At 44.2% G+C, this 22038-nt stretch overlaps 1 protein-coding gene across 1 annotated transcript in view; it reads right to left on the bottom strand.

The window, feature by feature from the left end:
* SMIM7 (small integral membrane protein 7) overlaps nucleotides 1-20870 on the bottom strand; it is a 76584-nt gene extending 55714 nt beyond the window's left edge. The window contains exon 1 of the mRNA XM_063914505.1: nucleotides 20740-20870. Within this exon, the coding sequence (XP_063770575.1) occupies nucleotides 20740-20765 (26 nt within the window). The 5' untranslated portion in view covers nucleotides 20766-20870. The remainder of the gene's footprint in view (nucleotides 1-20739) is intronic.
* Between the last annotated feature and the right edge of the window lie 1168 nt (nucleotides 20871-22038).

The raw sequence follows: 22038 nt of genomic DNA, 5'->3' as shown, positions 1-22038 counted from the left end.
GACTATCTAGTACAAAGTATAGTCAAAATTGGCACTTAGTCAAAATCTGTCCTATCTGTGCTATCTGGGCTCTGGGGGAGTTCAAGGGAAATCTCAATCAAAATTGGGCATAGCAAGGATCTCACAGTGTGTATACACCTTTACAGATGTGCCCTCTTAAGGGGGGTACTCACGGAGCGATATTCTAAGCAATCTGACTAGATTGCTTAGAATATCAGCATGATCGCTCCGTGTGTAGCCCCCTCAGCGATAGCGATGCGCGGCCCCGCACATCGCTATCGCTGCTGCTAGATTGGCCTGCATGCAGGCCAATCTAGCGGGTCGCTCACTTCACCCGCTGGGTGAAATGAGCGCCCCCCCCCGTCTCCCCCCGCACGCTCAGCAGAGATCGCGCTGTGCTGAGCGGCAGGAGAGAGGTGTGCTGAGCGGTTCGCTCAGCACACATCTCTCCTGCATCGACCCGTGGGTACTGGGCTTTACATCTTTGCTCTGTGCGCTACAAGTCGCGTTACACAACGCGTGAGTGCCGTGACTCAGCGCCAAGCATCTTTTTTTCCCTGTGAAAGTGCGTCTTAGACGCATGCTTCTGCTGAGTAAAATGATATGCAGCATGCCTATATTCTATATTTGACTACAACTGTATTTGCATACAAAATGCTATGCGCTGTTATGTGGCATTTCAGATGCAGCCACAAATACACACAGAATATAGGCATTCTGCATATCATTTTAATCTGCGAAACTGCTTGTGCGTCCTATTGCATTACATTGCGTAAAATATTTTGCAAAATTTTCACGTCAAAATTTAAAATAAAGACGCTAAGCGCTACCGAGTACCACCACGTCACGGTGTGACTTGAAGGGTTGTTTAGCGTGACTGCCGCCGGGATGAAAGAGGACACATCTGTACATCCCAGCTAAAGGAAGCTATCCCTACAGCAAATATTGTGCAGAATGAATGGCACATGTCAAACTGACCGCACATTGGAAGTCAATGAGTGCTTGCTTTCCAATTTCCTGAGCTTCATAGTAAAATATGTTTCTACATTTCCACAGTACAGTAGACACTGTAAAAAAAATTGTAAATGAAATGACAGGTTGTTGTTTTTTTTCCCTATACAATTTAGATGAGGAAACAAATGTTCATTAGCACATTTGATACAAAAACTGCCTACACATCTAATGATTTCATTAATTGGAGTTAGAACATCTTATTCTAAAATACTTTTAGTCAATGATTAGTGCACATGCAGAACAATCTAAACATACACTACATCATAGGTCTGCAAACTCGGTCTTCATTACCCCACACAGTGTATGTTTTGCAGGTCTCCTCACTGAATCACAAGTGAAATAATTAAATCCACCTGCTGGACTTTTAAAATGTGTCAGTGAGTAATTAATACACCTGTGCACCTGCAAAACATGCACTGTGTGGGGTAATGAGGACCGAGTTTGCAGACCTATGCACTATATGGACAAAAGTATTTGGCCACGCCTGTTAATTATTGAATTCAGGTGTTTCAATCAGACCTGTTGCCACAGGTGCATAAAATCAAGCACCTAGCCATGCAGTCTCCATTTGCAAACATTTGATACAGGCCGTTCTGAAGAACTCAGTGACTTCAAGATTGGTACTGTGACAGGATGTCACCTTTGCAGTGATAAATCTGATATCAGAGTTGCCCATACAGACTCAATCTTGGAAAGGCAAATATGTTATATAGCTTTAAGTAAATGTAATATTCACAACACAAGAAATGATTTCTGACAGTAACCAAATAAATAGTTTCAAAGATTTGGAATGTACTCAGATAAGTGTAGACGTGTGTCCTTCAAAAATAATGAGGATAGATAAGGAGGAGCTCACCAGGTGCAGAATGATGAACTCCCAACGCATAGCTCTCACGCATCTTAGAAGTAGCCAAGGGCATAGCTACCATTGGTGCAGGCAGAGCAGCTGCAACGGTGCCCAGAGCTGAGAGGGGCCCACCTTCCCTGTCAAAGTTACATGTATTACATACATTTTTCACCATTAGTATATACATAAGCAGTGGCAAACGCAGGATTTCTTGAGGGGGGTTTCCAAATGCAGTCCACAGTCTCTGCGCTCTGCGGAACATTGGAGCATGTGCAGGAGTCTGGGAGAGCAGTAGAAGATCCTAGTGACAATCCTGGACATTAATGTAAACACTGGTCTTTTTATACACTGGATACTGTATAGAATACAGTATTAATATTTAACACTATAGATGTTCTCTAATTTAGGTTGTATTCATCATTTAAATAAGTGGTCAGGAAAAGGTTAAACATTCCATAATGAATAAATACTCAAACATAATAGAACCAGTACTGCACTTTTTAATCTCGCATTCTCCCCCCTCATGGTAAGGCTCCTGTCTCTTCTTCCTGGTAGCTACTCTCTGGTCCAGTGCACTGATTGAAGACTCACATTCACACACACAGCATACTTGGTAGAAGAAGCTGCTACCACTGGGCATGTGCAGCAGCTCTGCTCTGTCCCTTAAACTGCATGTTGTGGCGGCAGCTGTCGTAATTGTACTCTATACCATCACTATTGTTGTCATCATTTGAGCCACTTGCCAAGAGGAGGGGGGTTTCCAGGCAACCAGAATCCCCCCCTCCGTTTGCCTATGATAAGGGCCCTTACAACTTTTGCCTTGGGGCCTACAATATATCTAGTTATGCCCCTGGTCCTAATCATTGTGATGTGGTATAAAATGAACTGGAGGGTATTATAATGTGGCCTACTATGAACTGGGGACACTTTATGTCATAATGTGAATTGGGGGTACTGTGTAATGGTAATGTGCACTGGCATAATGTGTACTAACAGCCCTTCAATGCGACATAATGTGAACTAGGGCACTACTACTGTTCATAAAATAAACTAGGGCACTACTATGGTTCATAAAATAAACTAAGGCACTACTATGGTTCATAAAATAAACTAGGGCACTACTATGTGGCATAACATTAACTAAGGCACTACTATGTCTCAGAAAATCAACTAGGGCGCTATTATGTGGCATACAATTAACAACTGCTGTGAAGAGGTGTATCTCTAGAAGCACTGGGACAGGGAGCCCTTCAAAATGTTGCTATGGGGCCCCCAAAGTTTTGGCTACGCCCCTGGAAGCAGCAATAAGATAAGGGATTTTCTGTATAATGAGCTTTGGTATCCAATGAATTGTATGAGTTATAAATGTTATTCTATGTATTGCACTGCATGAGTTTTGCTAAATACGGGATTACCATATGCCTATTAAAACCAATGAATCTGACACACAAACGATTGACCTGTGTATTCATTCACTCCAATTGATCAACTGTAAGACAATGACATCATCCTGAAATCATTCAACTTGTTTATTGAACTTAAGGTTTAGATTCCACAGCAGTAAGACGGTTCATGAAATGTCATCCCTGCTGGATATTCCACGGTCAACTGTAATGGTGCATATACACAGTGAGATTCGGGCTAAGCCCGATTCTCACTATGCGACTGGGGCTAGGTCGGCATCGCAAGCACATAATGACTGTGCTTGCGATACAGACTATGTGTGATTTTGGCTAGGTGTCAATTTTGACTATCTTTTATACTAGAGTCAAAATTTACTTGCCTGCACAGTCTATCTAGGCTTGCGAGGCCGACCGCGAATCGGCATCGAATCGGGATCGCAAGGTGACTTTCACCTTGCGATCTGCTCTAACTTTTCTTACGATTTTGACTTTATAGTCAAAATCGTAAGAGAAAATATCTCACCGTGTGTACATACCATTTGTGATATTTTTAGAAAGTGGAAGTGTTTAGCAACAACAGCAGCTGAACCACGAAGCGGAAGACCACATAAAATCACTGAGCAGGTTCAACGACTGCTAAAGCGCATGGTGCGTAAAAGTCGCGAACGCTCTGCTGATTCCATAGCTGAAGAGTTCCGAACTTCCACTGGCATTAATTCAAGCACAAAAACTGTGCGGCGAGAGCTTAACGGAATAGGTTTCCATGGCCGAGCAGCTGCATGCAAGCCTCACATCACCAAGACCAATGCCAAGCATCGGATGAAGTGGTGTAAAGCACACCAACACTGGACTGTGGACCAGTGGAAACATGTTCTGTGGAGTGACTAATCACGCTTCTCTGTTTAGCAGTCAGATGTGCGAATCTGGGTTTACCAGATGCTGGGAGAACGTTATCTGCCTGACTGCATTATGCCAACTGTGAAATTTGGTGGAGGAGGGATAATGGTATGGCACAAAGCCCTGACCTTAAACCAATCGAGCACCTTTGGGATGAACTGGAAGGGACATTGCAAGGCAGGCCTACTCGTCCAACATTAATGCCTGACCTCATAAATGCTCTACAGAATGAATGGGCACAAATTAACACAAAAACACTTCAAAATCTTGTGGAAAGCCTTCCAAGAAAAGTGAAAGTTGCTATAGCTGCAAAAGGGCGCCGACTCCACTTTGAAGTATATGTATTTGAATACAATGTTATTACAGTCTGTGTTGGTTTAATGGTCAGGCGTCTGAATACTTTTGTCCATATAGTGTATTATACTTTCCCTCCTCAGCCTGCATAGTAAAAACATTGCTTCTTTATACTATATTCTGCAGACACTCAGTGATGTAATGGTTAAAAAAAAAAAAATCTGAAACTCTGTCTTACATAATTGTGAAAAATGTTGTAAACTAGTATCATTTAGCGTTAATCTTATGCCCCACAATAATAGCAAGATTTAATGTAATATGATTAAATAAATATCAGCGTGCTTGTGGGCATCTAAAACCTTATCAAATACTAATACTGTCCACTTATAAAACACTACTGAAAAGTTTTCTGAACATCATGCCAACAAACTGCAAAATTAATATAATCAAAAAATAATAATTTTATTATCACCTGAATTATACTAAAGGGCATTTGGAAGAGAATTCTCATAGTTCTTCTCGTAGCCCTTAAATTCACATTATAATTTTTTTTAGTAACCAAATAGCATTTCCCATACTTGTAATGGCAAGTGCAATCTGCCTGAATTTACTAAACAAAAAATTGCAAAAAAATAAATAAATAAAAATACCAGAGGGAGACCAGCGATAATAATGCTATCTTGAGACAGTGTTATCCATGCTTCCCACCGGTTCCCCTGCCTGCTGGCAGTGAAATCTGTACTCATTACTATGTCTGACGGACACACAGACTTCTCACTGTGTAAAAAAAAACCCAAAAAAAACTAAAAACCAAGGGGGCCTTATTCAAAGTTACACGCAGCTGCCACATTCAGAAGATATGCGCATGCACAGCGGCTATAGTGCGCAACCCTTCACCATGCAATCGCATCCCAAAAGGATGCAATTGCATGGTGGCTGACAAGCGTCGGGAGTCCGGGGCGGAGAAGCGGTGTTGGGGGGGTTGGAGATGACGTTGCCTGCGTTTACTGTGAGTGGAAACATAGTGCCGGACCGTCTGCATACGCAGCGATGCTGCATAGGCAGGGATATACACCTCTATTCTATGCGATAATAGAATCTTCAACCAACTCTAAATAACCACCAGGGAGCAGCGATTGGCGATCCGGTGAGGGCAGTCGGTCATCTGATTTCTGTGCTTCTGCATTAACCCTCGGTGCTGTAAAATTATTCTGTGAAGCCGCATCTCACTTTACAGCATAGGAGGTCACAGAGGAGCACAGGAACAGAGGACTGACCGCCCTCCCGCATCACAGTGTCAAAGTCAGAAAAATATCACGATGCACACTGCCATATTTGCACCTCACACAGGTCTGCGCTGCGCATGCGTGCGCTCTCCCGTGCGTGCGCATACTCGCTGTTGCGGGCACCCGCGGGCGCGCGGTATGTGCATTTACGGTAGAGTTCATGTGTTCGTAGCGTGCGACTCAATCGTTACATATTTCCACTATATAATGTATTTTGTAGATCATGGTCCCTTTGATAGAATCTGAAAGTTTGGTTAATGTAGAATGTTCATGAGCAGAGAAATCCCCCTTTGTTTGATACGAAGGGTCAGACAGGAGTAATACAGTGGTGTTTAGTATCCATCGGAAGAGTATTTAATTAGCAATATTCCGGTGTTGGTTTGAAGCGGATTAATCGCTCGTGCGAATAGTTATGGACATAAGAAGTTTATGTCCATTTACTATTATTTGCACTTACTTATCCATGCGGCGGGAAACCTAGTTTCCCACCCACCTGAGCAGTTGGAAATCGTCACAGCCCACCTGTATGAATCAACCTATGACCTTTTGTTATAATGCGAGGAGGAATTCCTGTGTCCAATGAACAATGAGATTGTAGGGACTATTGAATTGTATTGTGTGTGGGGCATAAATAGACAAGCCGATCACATCCAGCTCACTCTTCAACGGTTATCATTGCTGAAAATCGGGAGCTGGATGTCCAGAGGCGCATGCGATCGTTTCCTTTGTGCGTAAGTTTTCTCCGCAATCATATTGTCTTTTTTGTTATTATGGGCCATATCTCTCTCTCTCTCTCTTCTCTTTCTCTCGTATTCTCTTAAACGTAATAGTATTGTATTGTATTTCATGTGTAGTTACCTGGTTAGTTAGTCTATGTTATATTGTAGTGTATGACTTGTATTGTATTAATTCTTTTGCAAGTATAACATTCATAATATATATATTAGGCGTTGGACCCTAAGCACGGTATCTGTGTATTTCTTATAGTGTTAAGTATTCTCAGAGCGTCGGTGACGCTCAAACAGCTTTTAAGTTAATAAGGTTACACTGTGTTGCATCTACACCCTATCTCTACACTAAGGTTTTACAGCATATTACATTGTTTATGGTTTAGATATAAAGGTTTAACATTGTGAGCGTCAGCGCCGCTGGTGATCTCCTCGTGGTCCCGAGCGTCCGCTTCGCTATAGCGAATCATTACGTTAGTCGGCAGCCAATAGCGTGCCTGCCTGTGATCTCTCGGCCGTGAGCGAACGTGACGCTTGAGCGTCTCGACCACGGCTAAGCGATCGTTACGCAACGAGCGTACCCTTACGGTACTCCATACGTAAATAGCGTACAGTGTTCTTAGACCTCATAAAGGGTTTTATATAAGATAAATATTTAGCTTTATCAATTGGCGGCTCGTCCTGTCCTTCACATATCTCTGCTAGGTAATTTCAACAGACATTATCCATCAGCAAAGGGCGGGAGATCATATTCTTCGCAGTGCTGACGGGATAAGCGTCTGCTTCGCTTAGTAAAGGGTGCTGAGGGAATCCGGAACCGGAGGTAAGAACAACACGCTAGTGTCTTTTAAAACTGTTTATTTCTGTCTTGCGTATACACGCACATATCTGCATTTCTTTTTCATTCGTGTATTTTCATATATCACTCTCCTGTTTGCCATTTTATAATTGATAAAACGTGCTAAGAGAGATTTGTCGCTATTTCATAGTTAAAGTGTAAATGTAATATATAACGGGATAAAGTGTAAAACCCACACGCAACTCTACCTAAGGTATAAGGAGAGATTGGTGTGTTGCACGGTAGACGATCGAGGATCATCTACATTGATAAAACGTGTTAGTTGTGTTACGGTGGACATTGCTTTGTGTACACGTGTCTCTAACAAAGGGCTGAGACTCGCGTACGCAAAGGCCGACGCACGCAGCGTAAATTACGCAACGGAGCGTCCGGGTACGCCCACGTAACTCAAATCACACGATAGTGTTATTGCAACAGGCGGAAAGGTGGCAACGTGGTAAGTAGCGCAAGTCTATTTTAGTGTCCGAAATTTAGATTAACAGATCCTTCTCCAAATTCACAACACATCTGGTCTAAAGAAAATTTCTGCGCAGAAATAGAAATAGAAACAAAAGTATACATGTGGTGAGTGAGTGTTTTGTATATATAAGTTTATACAATTTTCCAGGTTGAACCACAAAAAGTCGAGTTCTCGCAGAGGTACATACATGTAAGTGACGTGCATGGTGGCTAGGGAGGCATCTCTGGTTAAACATAAAATTTGAGCAGTAGAGTATAGTAGACCAGGAGGTCATACTACAGACCAGGAGGTCATACTACAGACCAGGAGGTCCAGGTACAGCAGACTAAGAAGTCTGCCATAAATAAGAGAAAAGGGCACAACCCAGGGGGTTGGTGCAAAACCCATATAGGCCAATAAAGCTCTGGCTGAAGGAATTTGCAGCCGAAATTTTCGATTCCACTGGTCGCTCAGCACATAAGATTAGTTGCTTATGTGCTGAACGATTGTACCGCACGTAATTGTGTACATTAGTTAATCTGACCAGTACCATTTGTGTACGAACCCGGTCATAAAACTATTTGTACACTCTGATGTGATTTGTGTAATTTTTTATTTTCTGAAGGGAAGTTCGCTGGTCACTCAGGAATTGTCCAACAACCAATAGTTACTGGAAAGAGTAAGTGTTCTGCGGATATCCCTCGCATGTTCCAGTAAATAGAGGTTCATAGGGGCCCTGGGTCGAGTACGCCAGCACTAAGGCAGTGTGTGGGTCGTATTGGTCGGCGTGGGCGAGTGAGTGGGGTACTCGGTAAACCGCCACCGTCAGCCTATCGTGAACATTTTGGTTTTTGTAAGGGTTCGCTGAAGACCCTGAAATAAGGTCAGAGGTGGTGAAAGCAACGCCTGCAAGTTATGGGGGCCAATTGTTCAGGAAGGGGGCGATCAACCTCGGTTCGGGTTGATTCAGTAAACCGACCAGTCGGGTCGGCAAGGTACGTAATGTGTGAAAAATATGGTTCACATACAGAGGTTTTATGTGATGAATGGGAGAGAATGACAGTGCATGACGGGGAGAAATTCCCAAGAGTAGGTAGCTTTAGCCCAGAAGTATTGCAAAATTTAAGGAGGAGGATATGTCTCATTAAATCAACAAAGAGACGAATCCAACATTATGATTATTTGCAGTTATGGCAACAGGAGGGTGAAATACAGAGAGGATTGGCTCTGGCGGCGGGATCTAATCCTATCAAGAAATTGATAGCGACGGCCCCGCCGCCACCATACATATCAGGAGAGAAATTGGTTGCGGAGAATGACGCATTAGGGTGTAATAAACAAACACTTAGCAACTGTGTAAATGTTAATAAGTTAACAAATGCAAGTATTAACCCGTGCAAGTTGTACCCTGTTTTGAACTTTCCCCAGGAGTGTGATCAAGAGGACGAATCGGCAACAATATCGGCGCTCTCTCTAGCAGCCACCATAGCGGAGACAACAGTAGGCACGGCTCCACCCACGAGATTAGTAACAAAAGCCCCTAGCGGAGGGATAGGTGAGGTCGTATCTACAGGTAAGTACGGCACCATACACTACGCTGAAACCATTTCACCACAGGCTGTAGAACCTACACAGAGTGATGTTAGTAGACTTAATCCTGTTAGGGTAATAGCAGTGCCAAATGGGAAAACTGACACGACAGGAATCACACCTGTTAGGAACATTGCCATGTACAGCCCATTTTCCCGAATGGAATTAAGAACCATAGTGTCTGAATTCCCTGACCCAAGGAAAGACTTAGTTGCCAGCCAGAAATACATCAGAGACCTAGGGAACACTTTAGAGCCCAATAACAAAGACTGGCAGGTATTGCTGAGGGCATGTTTACCCTCCAATGTCGACGCAGCTCAATTTTTAGCTGACTGTGGATTGGATCAGGATGTACCTCTTACAGATGTGTACAACAAAGATAACGTAAAAAGAATAAGTTTACAGTTAAAGGAGTATTTTCCAGCGGTAGTTAAGTGGAACAAGATTTTCTCCATTAGACAGAAAGAGTCAGAAACTGCTGCAGAATATTTTCACAGGGCATTACTAGAAATGGCAAAGTACACAGGTATAGAGGACATTAAAACAAACATAAACCATCGAGAAGTAGCAGTATCTGTACTAATGGATGGTTTAAAAGAGACATTAAAGACAAGAGTACAGACCACGCAACCATGTTGGCGAGGTCTGTCGGTGGCTACTTTGAGAGAGGCTGCTATTGATCACGACCGGAATATCACCCGACACAGGGAGTCACAAGGTGATAAGTTAATGGCCGTAAGTATACAGGCCCTGACCACAAGGCAGCCTTTGTATAAATCACCAAACCCTGTGGGTAAGTCAAATGTGGTAACTTGTTTTTCTTGTCATAAACAGGGACACATGGCACGAGACTGTAGAGTGAAAAATTCACAAAACTCATATCAACCCCCTAGACAACGACACGACACACGACATTGGGAGCAGGGTCCGCAGAGACGGAGTTATGAGCCACATACAGGGGAAACAAAAATATACCCCCCGAACAGAGACTGGCAAGCCACTGGTAGTTCCCATTTAACCCCTTCACGAGTAGTTGCTGCCAGCGGGATTCAGGGAGGTCACCATACCCAATAGGGGTGTGGCCATACCTGTAATCTGCAGCCAGTAAAATTGATTGCAAGTCTTGGGAGTGAACCAGAAATTGCAATCAATGTAGCTGGTAAATCATTAAACTTTCTTGTAGACACAGGGGCGGCCAAATCAGTGATAAATTCGACAGTGGGCATGAGAACCACTGGTAAGACAATTCCAGCCATAGGAGTAACAGGAGTAGTCCAGCACTACCCTGTTAGCAAACCAGCCGAGATTACAGTAGGGCCGTTACATACCAAGCATTCCTTTTTGCTGGCTGCATCGGCACCGACTAATCTCCTGGGAAGAGACTTATTGTGCAAAATGGGGTGCGTCATTTATTGTACTCCTGAAGGTGTATTCTTGGACATACCTGAGAATCACGCTCAGGAAGTGCGAGACATGTTAGACTCCCCGTCAAAATTAATGTCACATACCATTATGACAAATAGGACTCCATCCCAAGTAGAGGAAATGACATCCCAGATACCAGAGTCACTTTGGACTAAAGATGGGCAGGACACTGGATTAATGGCAAACGTAGCTCCGGTAGTTGTACAAGTAAAAGATGGTAGGATAGCTCCAAAAATCCCACAGTACCCTCTGAAGCCAGAGGTGGAGTTAGGAGTGTATCCCGTAATAGAGCGCTTGCTACAACAGGGCATTCTGGTAAGAACGTCCAGCACTGCCAATAGTCCCATCTTCCCTGTGAAAAAGAGTGGGGGGAGGGGTTACCGGCTAGTGCAGGATCTAAGGGGGATTAACAAAATAGTTGAGAGTCAGTTCCCCGTAGTGCCAAATCCAGCTGTCATCCTTATGCAAATCCCTCCCACTGCGAAATTTTTCACTGTTATTGACCTCTGCTCCGCTTTCTTTTCGGTACCTCTGCACCCTGACAGCCAATATTTGTTCGCATTCACATACAGAGGAGTCCAATACACATGGACTCGATTACCACAAGGTTTCATAGACAGTCCAAGTATCTTTTCCCAGGCTTTGCATGATTGTTTACAGTCTTTCCAACCAGAGAGTGGATCAGTATTAATACAGTACGTGGATGATCTACTACTGTGTTCTGATTCATTGGAAGCATCCCTGAAGGATACGAAACAGCTCCTGTTTCATCTTTCAGACACAGGACACAAGGTTTCCAAAGACAAGTTGCAGTTATGCCAAACTAAGGTAAAATATTTGGGACACTGTCTAACACAAGGACTGAGACACCTGACCGCTGATAGAATTCAAGCAATTAGAGACATGACTCTGCCACAAACCCAGCAACAGATCAGAACATTTTTAGGAATGTGTGGGTATTGCCGTAACTGGATCCCAGGGTTTTCCATTCTGGCGTTACCTCTGCAGGAGATGGTCTCCTCAAACAAACCTGATCGGATTTCGCATACAGACGAGTCCGAGATGGCATTTGAGAGACTTAAACAGTGCCTAACGCAGGCACCAGCATTAGGTATGCCAGACTATGGGAAACCCTTTGAGCTGTACGGAACAGAAAGTGCTGGTTGCGCGGCAGGCGTCTTAACCCAAAAGCACGGTGATGCCAGCAGGCCGGTAGCATACTACAGCGCTCAGCTAGACACGGTAGCGCGATCCCTCCCCACATGCTTGCGAAGCGTTGCTGCGATAGCATTGCTAGTAACAAAAAGCGAAGATGTAGTGCTAGGTCACAACCTCGCAATCCATACACCACATGCAGTGTCAGCCTTGCTAAATTCTGCCCAAACCAGGCACGTCTCATCAGCGCGGTTTACAAGATGGGAATTGGCACTAATGGCCCCCGTAAACATCACCATAAGGAGATGCAGTGCATTAAACCCTGCAACATATCTCCCAGGTGTGCCTGGACAGGCACAAAGGGTGGAGGATGAGAGTGGTGGGGAAGGAGAATTTAACACAAAGGAGGACACACATGATTGTATGGAATATTTGACCCAAAATTTTACCGCAAGACCTGACATCAGTGACAACCCACTGGAAGATGTAGATCTAACTTTCTACACGGACGGCAGTTGTCACAGACAGTCAGACTCGGGAGACTTGTGTACTGGATACGCAGTCGTAAATGACCAAGGCACCATAGAAGCGGAACCACTAGGCCCACCTCACTCAGCCCAGGTTGCTGAACTGGTCGCCCTAACCAGAGCATGTGAATTGGCTAAGGGCAAATCAGCCAATATCTACACCGATTCTAGATACGCATTCGGGGTAGTCCATGATTTCGGAGCCCTATGGCGCCTCAGAAATTTCATGACGGCAGCTGGTACACCGGTAGCGCATGCAGCTCACATCAAAAGGCTTCTAACAGCGATACAGGAACCCGACAGAGTGGCTGTTATCAAGTGTAAAGCACACACATATAGCCAAGACCCAGTATCACTTGGTAACAGCCGAGCAGACGAAGCAGCTAAGTTAGCAGCTGGGACCCCCAGACAGACAGACACCACACAACTGATGGTATTTAATACCATCAACACACAGAAGTTGTGTGAGATGCAAAATTTGTGTTCCACACAGGAAAAGGCAGTCTGGAAGGCAAAGGGATATGGCCAGGAGTCCTCAGGACTCTGGACGGATGGACAAGGTAAACCAGTGGCCCCCAGAGCATATCTCCCATGTTTAGCTGAGGCAGCTCACGGGCTGACTCATCTGGGCAAGGAGGGAATGTGCAAGTTGGTAAGAGCATATTGGTGCGCCCCAGGATTTTCATCTCATGCAGGTAAGAGAGCAATGTCATGCCTTACCTGTTTGAGAAAGAACATCGGAAAGGCAATACCAACAGAACCATCTCATATCCCACCTGCAGGCGGCCCTTTCCAGGTAATACAGATTGACTTCATTCAATTACCCCCTTGTCGAAATTTGAAATATGTACTTGTTTGTATAGATGTGTTCTCAAATTGGGTCGAAGCATTTCCTGCGGCCACAAATACCGCTATGTTTACTGCTAAGAAAATTGTGCAGGAATTTGTATGTAGATATGGTATCCCTAGAATAATTGAAAGTGATAGGGGTACCCATTTTACAGGTGATGTCTTTCAAGGAATGTGTAAATTGATGGGAATTGATAGCAAGCTGCACACTCCATACCGTCCACAGGCGAGTGCGAAGGTGGAAAGAGTGAACAGCACTATTAAAAATAAACTGAGCAAAGTTATGGCAGAAACAGGATTGACATGGCCAGAAGCTTTACCCATTGTACTGTACAGCATCAGAACCACTCCCAGGTCCCCTCTTAATCTGTCTCCTTTTGAAATCTTGTTTGGTCGACAACCGCATGTTATGATTAACCCCCAGGATGATTTGAAGTGTAACAATGAAGTGACTGTAAAGTACTTGATTAACATGAGTAAACAGCTAAGGAATCAAAATGATAATTTGAAGTTGGTGATTCCTGATTTACCAGATAGTAATTGTCATGACATTGAACCTGGGGATTATGTAATGATACGGAATTTTCTACGCTCAGGTTGCCTTATTGACAGATGGGAAGGACCATACCAAGTCTTATTGACTAGCACTACAGCATTGAAAGTTGCCGAGAGAGAGACTTGGGTTCATTCGTCCCATTGTAAGAAGGTTGCTGATCCAGAGAGGTCCCGTGATAAGGAACAGACGGTAGAGGAAGTTGTATCACTGGAGTGTCTGTTCCAGGAGGACTGAGGCGGCACCTGAGCATCGAGAATCACAAGATCAAAAGCAGTTGTCGATTCCCTGTTCCCTTTTATTGTTTTTCTCCACTTCCCATCCCCCCTCCCTCAAATTATTTTTCCCCCTTCTCATTCTTCTTCGTTTCCTCCTATAAGATGGACTTGCCCCAAGAGACTGTGATCCGGATTTTCCTGTTGACCATGATGTTGACCAGAGCAGTCTGTTCCGGCGAGAGTACCATGGAGGTCGAGAGAGGTTCTGGAATGGGTTCTGATGACAGAGATGGAGGCGTAGTTTTCAGAGAACAACATAATCAACAAGCAAAGGCGAGTATCAGAAAACGATCCGATAGCATTGACCATAGAAGGAATTGTGAAGGATTGTTAGCCGAAGAAAACTGTATCTGTAGGCTCTGTGACAACGTAGTCGAGGATGGGTGCATTAAGAAATGCCAATCCAGTTTTAATATCCACATAGACCGGCATCCATTGAGTGACTATCACTCCTTAGTGGGTAGTGTGTTAAATCAAACAGATTGTTGGGTATGCTCTCAAGTACCTCAAGGTCATAGCAAATCAGGACTAGTACCATTTCCTTTAACGATAGGGGAGGTACTTGAGCTAAGTGGTGGGAGGCCGGTGGACAGGAGGTTTAATATCTCCAGTCCTCCTAGTTTGAAGCTCCACCAATATCATGTGGATAGATCCCTCATATGTTTTAACATTTCCAATCCCCGAAAGCCGGGAAATTGGGAAGTGTCATGGAGTAACCAAACCATGACCTTTTCATATAGAGCAGATAGAATGCCGACAGATACAGAGCTTATACGCCACATAGCCAGTAGAGGAAAATCTTTCCGATATAGGTATACCCTAGGAAATAGGATTACGAGAGTTGGAGAGGTATCACCAGGATACTGTGCACATATCGTACAAGCTGATACGTGTACTAGTGTTCACTCTAGCCTTCTTTCGCGGGGCGCTGCGCCCTGCCCCTTTTCCAAGTGTCAGAATGCGCCCTGCCCGTTTGTGCCCGCCCTGCCGATTACTAAAGGACAGCCGCGCCGGGCCGCACTGAAACTCCTCTCTCCGCACTGCCACTCCTCTCGCATCGCTGTCAGCGCCGTCACTCCTCCCGCTACGCTGCCACTGCTCCCGCCATGCTGCCACGCCTCCCTGCCGCTGCCTCAGGCTTGTCGCGCTAATGCGCTCACAGCACTCGGGTCTCGGCAATACTGTAGGCTGCTGGTGAGATGAGGAGGGCTGGGTTTGCCTCTCCTGCCGAGGCAAACCCAGCCCTCCTCTGTGCACATGACCCAATAAAAGAGGATGCCGGGTAGGATCAGTGTGGCGGGCATTTTCTTCCAGCTCCGCGGTGTGTGACGGGGGACCAGCGCGATCACTCCTGCAGCATCAGCCCCCAGTAAGTTGAATTGACACACAAACATCATCTAAGACTAGTGCTGCCACACTAAGCTATTTATCCTACTGTATATGGGTCGCCTGGTGCCCCTTTAGTTTTAATCTGGCAGCATTCAACTAATCTTATAGTTTAATGAACTATATAAACCCTATTGTGACACTTCAGAAATAAACTGGCAGCACATGAATGTTATATAAACCAACCTGGGGCACCTTCGCTTCAATCTGACAGCACATTTAAAATACGATGTGCGCTAGTTTATTTCTGAAGTGTCTCAATCAGGTTTATATAGCAACACGTGCTGCCAATTTCACTCTGAAGTGTATCAATAGGGTTTATATAGCAATATGTGCTGCAGGTTTTTTTTAAGTGTCTCAATAGGCTTTATATAGCAACACGTGCTGGCAGTTTTTTTTCTGAAGTGTCTCAATAGGGTTTATATAGAAACATGTGCTGCCAGTTTAACTCTGAAGTATCTCAATAGGATTTATATAGTTTAATAAACTATATAAACCCTATTGAGACACTTCAGAAATAAACTGGCAGCACATTAATGATATATAAACCATTCTGGGACACCTTCACTTCAATCTGACGGCACATTTAAACTTAAAATGTGCTGTCAGATTGAAGCGAAGGTGTCCCAGGATGGTTTATAAGCTACAATGTGCTGCAAGTTTAAGACACCTGCATACATATTACAGTATGTACACCATTTTGCCCTTCTAAATTAAAATGTGCCCTCCCCGAATCAAAAATGTGCCCTCCCCGAATCAAAAATGTGCCCTCCCCGAATCAAAAATGTGCCCTCCCCAAGGTCAGCACCCTGCCCTAAAAAAATCCTAGAGTGAACACTACGTGTACTAGACAGATGGGAGAATTAGGGTTAGGAGATTTCACATGGAAGATGTGTAATATGGTCATGTCCTACTCCGTCCCATATGTTCTCCCCGATGATGCATATTTCATATGCGGGAGGAAGGCGTATAAGTGGCTTGCCCCAAACTCGGAAGGATTGTGTTATATTGGAAAAGTATTGCCTGAAGTAATGACTGTATCACATGCCAAAATGAAAGATATACACCGTGTTGCCCAAGCTCCTTATACTCACACCCATTACGAGCACGTAGTTAAACGGCACCTGATAGAAAGAACAGAGCATCCGGCCTCTGACATGATTCATGAATCCACCGGGATTCAGTTTCTAATCGCGTTAGACATCACTCGCACCGCCAGAGGAGTGTTGAATTATAAATACATATCTGCGCTCGCAAATTTGCTAGACAATATCACAGAAATGTATGATGACACGTTTAGGTATACTGGAAGAGAACTTCAAGCTTATAAAACAGAACTAGTTCAGCATAGAATGATTCTCAATTATCTCACAGCAGTAACAGGTGGATATTGTGTCACACTGGCAACGCAGTACGGCGTGAAATGTTGCACATATATTACAAATAGTACCGAGGACCCGGTCGAGGTCATAGACCAAAAGATGGACGATATTCTCCAATTGAAGTGGGAATTTCGCAGGAGACACAATCTCACCCTTGCTGCTGTGAGTAATGAGCTGACTGGTTGGGTGTCATGGTTGAACCCGCGAAATTGGTTCTCCGGTTTAGGAGAATGGGCTCAAGGAGTCATAATGGATGTAGGGAAGTTTCTCCTATGTATCTTAGGTGTTATCATAACGATTGGTTTGATATTTAGATGCGGTCAGGCTTTAACGAAGTGCAAACGAAGTACCAGGGTGATGAGTTTAAGGAGTGAGGAAATTGTAATTCCAATGGATTTGATTTATGACCCAAATGTAGAAACAATGATGTGATGAAAATGCGATTTCTACGGTCCGTTTCTTTCACCTGTTTTTCCGTTTTCTCCAAGGTAAAAAGACCCACTTGGACGAGGAATTTGATGAGCCGATATACAGACAACAGATGGATTAAAGAAGAAGTTTTGACAACCTTATAACCAGATTTTTGATGAACTATGCCATAGATCCCCAGTTTCCCTAGAAATTTTAAAATTACGCTAGCCCAACACTTTTGTAAATCTATGGACATTGACAAAGCTTTTGCTCGCACCTTATGGGCAAAAGCACAAAGAAGACTGCAACCAACAGACACCGAACAAGACTTCAACCGACAAATGTTCATTTACCTGACATAGAATACCACTGCATTTACCGTAATTATGTCTTTTCTTCATCTCTACAACCTTCAGGTAATTACACACATAGTATAGGGAATACAGGCACAGATATCAGCAATCACATATTCCCCCATTCATGTATCATCAACTAAAATGTGCTCCCCATTTTGTTACAACCAAAATCCGAAAAGAGCTCGGTAAAGTTTGACAGCCCATCCACAGACCCGTACCGCGGGATAAGAAGGAATTCAAATGTATACTTCGCAATACCTCGAAGCTTGATTTAAAACACGTACGGCACGATGATACATGACCCCCAAGCACGGATTCATACACACATGCTTCTGCTATCTCACTAGGTTATACCCTTTTCCTACCTTCTCCTCTCCTCCCCTACCCAACCATGTAAATGTATTAACCCCTGACATATATTTTTCTCTTTTTGAAAAGTTTTAGGAAGTGGCAGTTATTGTTGACTGCCAAAGGGTGGACTGTCAAAGTCAGAAAAATATCACGATGCACACTGCCATATTTGCACCTCACACAGGTCTGCGCTGCGCATGCGTGCGCTCTCCCGTGCGTGCGCATACTCGCTGTTGCGGCCACCCGCGGGCGCGCGGTATGTGCATTTACGGTAGAGTTCATGTGTTCGTAGCGTGCGACTCAATCGTTACATATTTCCACTATATAATGTATTTTGTAGATCATGGTCCCTTTGATAGAATCTGAAAGTTTGGTTAATGTAGAATGTTCATGAGCAGAGAAATCCCCCTTTGTTTGATACGAAGGGTCAGACAGGAGTAATACAGTGGTGTTTAGTATCCATCGGAAGAGTATTTAATTAGCAATATTCCGGTGTTGGTTTGAAGCGGATTAATCGCTCGTGCGAATAGTTATGGACATAAGAAGTTTATGTCCATTTACTATTATTTGCACTTACTTATCCATGCGGCGGGAAACCTAGTTTCCCACCCACCTGAGCAGTTGGAAATCGTCACAGCCCACCTGTATGAATCAACCTATGACCTTTTGTTATAATGCGAGGAGGAATTCCTGTGTCCAATGAACAATGAGATTGTAGGGACTATTGAATTGTATTGTGTGTGGGGCATAAATAGACAAGCCGATCACATCCAGCTCACTTTTCAACGGTTATCATTGCTGAAAATCGGAAGCTGGATGTCCAGAGGCGCATGCGATCGTTTCCTTTGTGCGTAAGTTTTCTCCGCAATCATATTGTCTTTTTTGTTATTATGGGCCATCTCTCTCTCTCTCTCTCTTCTCTTTCTCTCGTATTCTCTTAAACGTAATAGTATTGTATTGTATTTCATGTGTAGCTACCTGGTTAGTTAGTCTATGTTATATTGTAGTGTGTGACTTGTATTGTATTAATTCTTTTGCAAGTATAACATTCATAATATATATATTAGGCGTTGGACCCTAAGCACGGTATCTGTGTATTTCTTATAGTGTTAAGTATTCTCAGAGCGTCGGTGACGCTCAAACAGCTTTTAAGTTAATAAGGTTACACTGTGTTGCATCTACACCCTATCTCTACACTAAGGTTTTACAGCATATTACATTGTTTATGGTTTAGATATAAAGGTTTAACATTGTGAGCGTCAGCGCCGCTGGTGATCTCCTCGTGGTCCCGAGCGTCCGCTTCGCTATAGCGAATCATTACGTTAGTCGGCAGCCAATAGCGTGCCTGCCTGTGATCTCTCGGCCGTGAGCGAACGTGACGCTTGAGCGTCTCGACCACGGCTAAGCGATCGTTACGCAACGAGCGTACCCTTACGGTACTCCATACGTAAATAGCGTACAGTGTTCTTAGACCTCATAAAGGGTTTTATATAAGATAAATATTTAGCTTTATCAACAGATACACATACGTACAGCCAGGACTGGTTAAGTGGGGGTCACGGTGGTGTCCTGCGGCAGCGGTGCACGCGCAGTACAATCTCAGGGTATTTTTCACAAAAAAATACCCCGAGAATTGCTGTAAGCGGATTCGCAGAGACACAGTTTTCTCTCAAGCTCTGTCCCTGCATACATTACTTGTGATGTATTCAGTTATCATAATACAATTTTGGTAGACTTTATCACATCCCATCCGCATTTGGTAGAGTATTATTTTATAATAGTAATAGGCAAGAATACATGCCTGCATGGCTTAGTTTGTTGCTGGCCCAAATCCGCCAACATTTGCATTGTATATCCTATGGCAGAGGTCAGAATGCATACTGCAGGTCACAATTTTTTTTTTTTACCAAAATCTCTGTAGCTACACTTTACAAAGTTATTTGTGAATGTAATAATATTTAGATCCCCGGATATTTCAGATGCCATTTTAGGACCTGAAAGATGCATGACGGACATTACACAAATGTATGTAAAGTAAGTTTCGCCACACACCAACCGAACACCCTTGGCCATAAGCTGATTTAGGACTCTATACGTCATAATTATCCGGTGAGCTGCTGAAGAATACTTATAATTGCTGTAAAAAGGTAAAACAGATGGCAAACAACAACTGATGATTAGATAAACAATGTTGTCCTCTGCAAGTTGAGCCATACCCTTCAACATTTTAACAACCGCTGCAAATTAGGAAAGGGGGCGTGGCATCGGGTAAAGGCCCCCTTTCCTATACTTTCAATGTACATTTGGAGAGTCAAAAATCGGTACAAGGCCCTTTTTGGCAGGTACAGACCATAAAAAAAAGGTACTGTACCTGCCACAAAGGTACAGTTGGAGGCTTTGTTGAAGTAACCAGCACTCTAGCGAGGGAAGGAGGGGGCCACTGTCAGTAGCAAGAGCGCTGAGCACACACACGCAGCTTCCGGGCAGCACCGACCCAAAACCTCCGTGCGGGCAGAGGGGGGCGTACATCTATCGGGCACTGCGCAGCTCTATATGGGTGCCCGTACTACGTAACACCTAGACTGCCCGCTCCACTACTACAGCACTAGCGCTGCTGCTGCGCACAGCTGACGTCAGGCAGGGAACTAGTTGTGCTGGGACTGTCCATGACCCCCTCTGCTTCCCCCTAGGTAGGCCCACGGCTCTCACCCGAATAGCAGCAGGTCCCCGATCATCCTGCCACATCAGCCGCCGCTAGCCAGGCAGCAGCCACTTCCTATTCTGCCGAGACCGCCGTGACGTCACACAGTCATGTGACCAGGCTCACAGCTGTGACACCGCTGTCTGTGCCCACCATGGCTTCTAGGGTCACTCTAGTGTACAGTCCGGGCCCAGGGTCTAGTGTAGACTCCAGGAGCGGGTGATTTCATGGAGTTTTGAGACGAAGATATAATCGCTGTGATTGTCAGTGCAACGTTTTGGTGCTTATAGCATTTACTATTAGTGATAGTGGATGCTGTGCAGTGTGTTCTGCTGTGCAATTATGGATGGTAAAATTTGTATATTGGCCGGCGCTTGTGGCAGCTGCCTGTCTACATGACAGGCAATCCAAGGTATAGCTATTTGTTAGACATGTGATAAAACTATTACCAGAAAGCAAAACAACAGGAATCACACTGCTGTGTAATTATCACCTGCAAAATAGTCTTTTTTTTTTTTAAAGTATTTTATGGAATGTTATTGAGAAAACAGCTGTCAATGACCTGAATTACGGGATCTGAGCTCAGCTCTAGCAGTTGCACTGTGGATAATTACTGCTACAAAGAATATGGTAGAAATAACTTCTTTGTATTATTCAAATAATTTTTATTGTTAAAACTGGAGTAAAAAGTCTGACTTCTCCGCACTTCTCAGATCAAAACTCACCAAATTTCCAGGAGTTTATAACTCTGCATCGTTGTATAATGCCCACATGTACCCTTTGACACAAAGGTATACAGAGAAACAATAAGAACGGATGTGCAAATTGCAAGACACTGGGGGTAATTCAGATCTGATCGCAGCAGCAAATTTGTTAGCAGTTGGGCAAAACCATGGCCCTCATTCCGAGTTGTTCGCTCGGAGTTTTTCATCGCATCGCAGTGAGAATTCTCTTAGTGCGCATGCGCAATGTTCGCACTGCGACTGCGCCAAGTAACTTTACTATGAAGAAAGTAAGTTTACTCACGGCATTTTCATCGCTCCGACGTTCGCATTGTGATTGACAGGAAATGGGTGTTATTGGGCGGATGCACGGCGTTTTAGGGGCGTGTGGCTGGAAACGCTACCGTTTCCGGAAAAAACGCAGGAGTGGCCGGAGAAACGGTGGGAGTGCCTGGGCGAACGCTGGGTGTGTTTATGACGTCAGCCAGGAACGAAAAGCACTGAACTGATCGCACAGGCAGAGTAAGTCTGAAGCTACTCAGAAACTGCTATCTCGTTTGTAATCGCAATATTGCGCGTACGTCG

Source organism: Pseudophryne corroboree, chromosome 1 (assembly GCF_028390025.1).
Source record: "Pseudophryne corroboree isolate aPseCor3 chromosome 1, aPseCor3.hap2, whole genome shotgun sequence".
Lineage (NCBI taxonomy): Eukaryota > Metazoa > Chordata > Amphibia > Anura > Myobatrachidae > Pseudophryne > Pseudophryne corroboree.
Note: the sequence above shows the minus strand (reverse complement) of the source record. Positions and strands in the feature narration are given on the sequence as shown.